General features: G+C 40.6%; 1 protein-coding gene across 1 annotated transcript; it reads left to right on the forward strand.

Annotated features, from left to right (window-relative positions):
* The first annotated feature begins 840 nt into the window (after nucleotides 1-840).
* Nucleotides 841-2,732, forward strand: LOC122277334 (probable aspartyl protease At4g16563). The gene has a single exon (XM_043087292.1). It carries the CDS (start codon nucleotides 935-937, stop codon nucleotides 2,339-2,341), a length of 1,407 nt encoding a protein of 468 aa, XP_042943226.1. The 5' UTR covers nucleotides 841-934; the 3' UTR covers nucleotides 2,342-2,732.
* The last annotated feature ends 3,947 nt before the right edge of the window (nucleotides 2,733-6,679 follow it).

Below are 6,679 nucleotides of genomic sequence, written 5' to 3' on the forward strand. Positions count from 1 at the left end.
CTCTTTCATTTTACACTTCAAAAATATTGGTACGTTGGGTGTGAGGCTGCTGTATAACATACCTCCATAGAAAAACATGTCTACTTTCAAGTATTGAACAGGGCAGGCGTGATCATCGTGGTTTGTTTTCTGTGGCGGTCACGCTCACGCCATTGTTGTCATAAAATATTGAAATAAAGATAATTTTATTTAGAATTCAGTTACAATTAAAAACTTAGTTATTAATGTTATTAAATTAAAACCAAGTTTTTATTAATGTTATTATATAATGATGTGAATATCAAAACTTAGTTTTAATTTAATAACATTAATAATTGATGAATAACTTAATGTCAACATAATAAGAAATTTACAAACTCAAGAATTATTGGATTGTAGTTTCTATTACACTAATCACTAATTTTACAAAGAAAAAGTAAAATATCAAAATGGTGGTGTATTTTTTTTGTTAAGAAATAATATTTGCAGTCGTGGTTGTACAAGAGGCGTGCAGTCGTTTTGAAAAAAATGAAATAATATGAGACGCATATGAAAAAAAACTAACTTTTTAATCGTGGACCCCACTCTTTTTCAAAACGATTGCGCGACATTTATAATTCCACAATTATATGTAACATTGCTCTTTTTTATTTGTGTTTTTCTTTTTTTTTTCCCCTCTAAAGTAAAGTAAAAACATCAAAAGAAATTGAGTTCAATCCAATAATGGCATGTTTGGTTAATTCCGCTCACTTCAATGGTAGTTATATCGCCTAAATCGATCTTGATTCTACTGCTGACCGTTGGTGTCCCCCACTGGGCCCGCTCCCTTCTCCAAAACTCTATAAACACGACAACACCGAACGGCTCCAAGACCATCCTCAAGGCCGCCCCACGAACTCACAAAATTCCACCCGCACATTCGCTGCCCACAAGGGAGAAACCACCGAACTCGCCCATGGCAGCTTCGTCTCTTCTCTCTCTCGTCTTTGTCTTCTCTCTTTCATTCTCAGCTTCATCTTCATCCTCTGTAGCTCCCAATCCCGAAACCACCATCCTCACCATTCCTCTCTCACCCTTCTCCTCCAAAAATGCATCCTCAGATCCGATCAAGACCCTCAATTCCCTCGCCTATGCTTCTCTAAGCAGAGCTCTCCATCTCAAGCGCCTGAAATCCGATACTCCCCTTGCCAAAACCCACATATTACCTCACAGCTACGGAGACTACTCCATCTCCCTCAGCTTTGGCACACCTCCGCAAACCATACCTTTCATTTTGGACACTGGCAGTAGCCTCGTCTGGTTCCCCTGCACCTCCCGCTATCTCTGCTCCAATTGCGACTTCCCTAACCTATACCCAGGAAAAATCCCAAAATTCATTCCAAGACTATCATCTTCTTCGAAGATTCTGGGTTGCAAGAACCCCAAATGTACCTGGATTGCTGGCTCGGATGTCCAGTCTCGGTGCCAAGACTGCAATCCAGCTTCACAGAATTGCTCGCAGGGTTGCCCTCCGTACATGTTGCAATACGGTTCAGGGTTAACCGCCGGATTATTGCTCTCCGAGACCCTGGATTTCTCCAAGAAAACTTTCCCCGATTTTATTGTCGGGTGCTCCATTTTCTCGACCCGTCAACCTGCCGGCATTGCCGGGTTTGGTCGCGGTCCCGAATCTTTGCCTTCACAATTGGGTGTCAGCAAATTCTCCTACTGTCTACTGTCCCGCCGTTTCGACGATACCAGGGAGAGCAGTGACCTTGTTTTGTACAGTGGGTCCAGTTCCGCCAAGACCCCAGGCCTTAGCTACACGCCGTTCCGAAAAAATCCCGTTACCAATAACACTGCATACCGCGAATACTATTACGTAACCCTTCGTAAAGTCATGGTGGGAGATAAGACCGCAAAGATCCCGTATAAATATTTGGTGCCCGGGGCTGACGGTCACGGTGGGACCATAGTGGACTCTGGGTCGACCTTCACCTTCATGGAAAGGCCGGCCTTCGAAGCCGTGGCGAAAGAGTTTGAGATTCAGATGGCTAACTATTCTAGAGCTGTTGACATTGAAGCTAGGTCCGGTCTAAAGCCGTGTTTCAATATTTTCAATCAGAAAAAGGTCAACATTCCGGAATTAACCTTCCGATTTAAAGGTGGTGCAAAGTTGGCCTTGCCCGTTGTGAATTATTTTGCGTTTGCCGGTAATTTTAGTGTCGTGTGCCTGACCATTATCACCGACAATTCTTCCGGTTTGGGCTCGACGGGTGGGCCGGCCATAATATTTGGTAATTTCCAGCAGCAGAATTTCTACGTGGAATACGACTTGGAAAACGAAAGGCTTGGCTTCCGGCCACAAAATTGCAAGAATTGAGCTTGGCGTCGAAGGTAGGACAATAAGAACAGTGACAAAAGGACTTGAATTAATTATTGGATGTGGGGCACGTTCAGTGCGTACGTACACGATGCGGTGAAGACTTGAAGTGAAGATGCATGGTGGGTGGCGGCGGCGACATTACGGTGAAGCGTAAAAGCTCGTGGCCGGAGTACTCGGAATTGATGGTGGATGGCGCGCGGTGAAATCAAGACTTCACCGATTTTATCTTCTTACAATTTATCGTCTAAATAGTACTAGAATAATTTAAACAGTAGAAGGCTATCATCGCGATAATTGAAATAATAATTCTGTTTTCAAAATTATGGCATGTTTTAAAGCTGTTGTGAAATTTAGATATAAAGATTAAACAATGTCGAGTAGATCATCATACTAGCCGTTATTATGTTCTGACTCTAATACCCGTTGTGTGTTAATTGACGCCGGTTTTGGTGTTGCTTTGGGGCTACCGTTCCACTTTCTGCGTTTCCTTCCCGTGGATCATGTCCTGTTTACTTTCTAACTTCCAAGCATGACTTTTGCTGCATTGTATCACTTTTTCTTTGTCTTCATAGGTAAGCTTCTTAATCGATCCCTTTTTTATTTTTATTTTTATTTTTCCTTGGATCGAGTACTTCAATTGCTCTTTGCCTGTCTACTCACAAAATAAGCAATATGCTCTCATCCGGAGAGGATGAGACATTATTAGCTATAAGGCAGTGTTATGGCCACCGATAGTGGGTCCTAATATTGCCCACCATAAGATCATTTCTTTTTTTTTTTCTTCATATATATTTTTAATCTTGTTAAACATTTAAAAAAAAAATTACAACATCATTTAAAAATATTTACTTCATTAAGTACAAAAAAAAAAAAAAAAAAGTAGGATAGGGATCCACCATCGGGACCCATTATCGGGAGGAGAAGCATTTCCCTTAGCTATATAAGACATGGAATAATATTGAACATAAAACTATTAATTGCAATCCCGTTGTCTCCCGATTTCTCTCTTGCGCATGATTGCATCGGCACTACCCTTTGGTGAGCCAGTCTGTGTGGACATGCACGATGATCAGTACTTTTATAAGTTTGTGCCTCGGGCGTGAATGCACTTCCAAGGGGGCCATGCACCGTCGAATCAATCCATTATTTGTAGAACTCACATGTGCATTAGAAACAAGTACTAGTGATATCCTAATTCCTTTCTTACATTAGGTCGCAGATGGTTTGATTGATTCCGTGATCTATAGAGATTTAACTAAACACACACACACACACGTAGACTAGATTTAGTCGCGTCTGTCTCGTGTCCAAGCCGGCATAGATACTTGTCCGGCCCATGAATGCGCTGTCTGATGTCAACAAAGCATAGAACATCTATCATGTGCGCATGTAAGTATATACCACTAGATGAGGCATGAGAGGGAGTCGAGGAGCGGGCAAAACCTTATCCTATCGCCTTTGTTTAAGACGATAGCTAGGAACGAACAAAATCCCCCGGGGCCACTCCAACTCCACACTAAAAAAATTAAAAGCAAAATAGGACCACTTATCTGGACAAAACCACCATTTGTCAAGCAGTTTTACATAGAAATGGACAAAGAAAAAAACAAGTAATGTTGGACATATTACAACATTAATTTATTGTCAAGGTTTTTATATAAACTTAACTAAAATACATAACAAATTAAAAAGTGGACGATCGATCGAGGCCAGGGTACTGGCTCAGAGGCTCAAGTCAATATGATTCATGTGAGTTTAATAAAAGTAATTCGTGTGTGGATGACCACACACCCCAAAGTACTGATATTCCCAGTACTACAAGTAACTGGTCACATCCACTTCTTTTTGCTTTGTTTTTTTTATAATTACTTTTTTTAAATTATTGATCTAAAACCTGATGTGAACTTTTAACCGATGCGTCAGTTGCATGAGAGGAAAGAAATCGTGTTAAGAGTAACGACGTGGGATTTTGTGACTTTTCAACAACTTTTACACTCGAACGCAAGTAAGGAAAGGAAAATAGATAACTTAAAAAGAGGGGAAGAAAATAAGAAGGCATCGTGGTAAAGTTTTTGCACTATGCTTTCTCTAAAGTATAAGGCTTTAAACTTTTTAAATGTAAACAATCTTTAACGATTATTGGATTCTAAAATTTCTTTTCTTTGTAGAAAATTTTGTTAAAAACTTGTACGCCTTAGAATTAGTCAGGTATTTTCGTACACTCCATGTCAATAAAAAAAATAATAAATGAATAAATGATCAGTCACTGTACATGGTTGTAGAATAAAAGTAAAAATGGAAAGGTTTTAAATTGGATTTATAATGTCCACTCGTATCTCGGCATAAATACTAAAAAAAGTCGTGGGTGGCATGGGTACTAAGTGGTGCCTTTTTGCTTTTGAATGCTTGTAGTAGCTGCGTCGTGAGGTGGCATTTGGTGGCATTTGTCTCTGATACTTTTGTTGTATAATGCTCATTGCGGTTGTTAAATTGCTAATGATTGAGGTATGGAATTACCAATTACTTAGAGCTTGTCAGAACAATGATCCAATATCCTGGTGATCACTATTATCATGTGAAGTAATTCAGATCTCCACGCTGAAGCATGTACGTACTGAAAATCATGTCAGTGCGACTTCTGTATTTGAATGGATATTATTTTGTCTATTTGATCACTTCTATAACGTAAAGATTTAAGTACATCATCTAGAAATTAAGCAATCTCTTTTTAATTTCAAATCCTTAATCATCTCAATTTAACAAACCTCGCCACTTATAGATGCTGTTTCCTCCTCCTTCTCTCTCTGTAAATCCTCTCTCTTACTATCTAATCTTCCCCAAACACCATAGCGAATGGGTGGGAGTTTCGGCTCCCCTCCCTTTCCTTCCCCCTCCATTTCTCTATTAGGTTTTTATTTATTTATTTTTTATTTATTTATTTTTTAGGCCAATAAGAGAGGAATGTCGCTTGGAACTGTCAAGCCATCGACTGTCAACACGTGCCCCTCCAAGATGTTGGTCAGTTGCCAATCTACAAGCCCACCGAACGTGGTGCCAAACGGAGTGGTGCATAGCCCTCATGCGCGGGACGAAGCCTTGGTCTTATGTGGCGTGTGGCTATCACACGCCACCAAGAGGCCACCTGCAGATGCTGTTCTTGGCTTTTTTGGGTATTCGGACTTCGAGACTTCAGTTTTCGACCGATGGCTTTCCTCCTAGAGTAGTATGCGTCTTGCACGACTTCTGTTGCCATTGTTTTTGTGTTATGTCCTTCCGTTTTCGGAGTTTTGGTTTTTGGGTCTTTCATGGCTTCTACTGTAGTTATTTGTGTCGCCGTTGTGTGTGTCTTGTACCTCCATTTTTGGAGTTGGGGTTTTTTGTATCTTGCATGGCCGCACTCTATCGTAGGTGTTTGTGTTTTGCATGGCCTCAGCCGTTGTTGCTTTGTTCTTTTGTTTCTGTTTATTTTCTGTGTTGTCCAGGGTAGGGCTGAGCACTGACGAATCGGAGTCGGTATTGGAGCCATCCGACTCCGACTTTGACTTTGTCGGAGGCTGAATCCGACCTCCGACGGCATTAGACTCTGCTCTGACTCCGCCTCCGACTTGTCGGAGTTGGGCGACGGCGTTGATTTGGTTAACTGCGACAGTACCGTGCGATGACCCAAATTTGCATTGGATTTGGTTGACTACGACGGCACCGTGCAATGACCCAAAACTGCGACGACGTCGGATTTGGTTGACTGCAATGGCACCGTGCGATGACTGATGACCCAGGTCTACCTCTTTGCTGATTTGGGAAGTTGGGAACTGGGTATGGGACTGGCCGACTGGGAGTGGGAAGTGGGGACTTGGGACGACAGAGGCTGGATAAAAGTTAAAACTCTTTAGGACCTACCGAGTTAGGGCTGCAGGACATAATTCATTGAGGGCAATAGATGCTACGGCGCCGTTTTGGTCAATTTAAGGAGCAATGGGCTGGGTTTTGAACTTTTGGTTGCAGGCCTGTAGGAGTGGCCCAGTGGGCAGCCGGCTGGCCTTCTTCTATATATATTTTGGGCTTTTTAATTTTTATATTCCCATATCCTAAGCTAAACCATATTTTAAAACATATTAAATTAAAATTTAATCTTAAAGTTTGTATACTATTATATAACTAATAGTATACTATTATATATATTATATATATTAGTAATACACTAATACTAATACTATTAGTCTATTAATATATAGTAAATTAGTAATATTTATTAACTTATTTACTATAGTCTAATAACTAGATAGTCTAGATGTAATAACTAGTAACTAATAATATGTAATAACACTAGTTACACCA

This window comes from Carya illinoinensis, chromosome 9, assembly GCF_018687715.1.
Source record: "Carya illinoinensis cultivar Pawnee chromosome 9, C.illinoinensisPawnee_v1, whole genome shotgun sequence".
NCBI lineage: Eukaryota > Viridiplantae > Streptophyta > Magnoliopsida > Fagales > Juglandaceae > Carya > Carya illinoinensis.

Bases quoted from the DNA above. Each gene is read 5' to 3' on its own strand.
- LOC122277334 (XM_043087292.1), top strand. From the start codon at position 935: ATGGCAGCTTCGTCTCTTCTCTCTCTCGTCTTTGTCTTCTCTCTTTCA.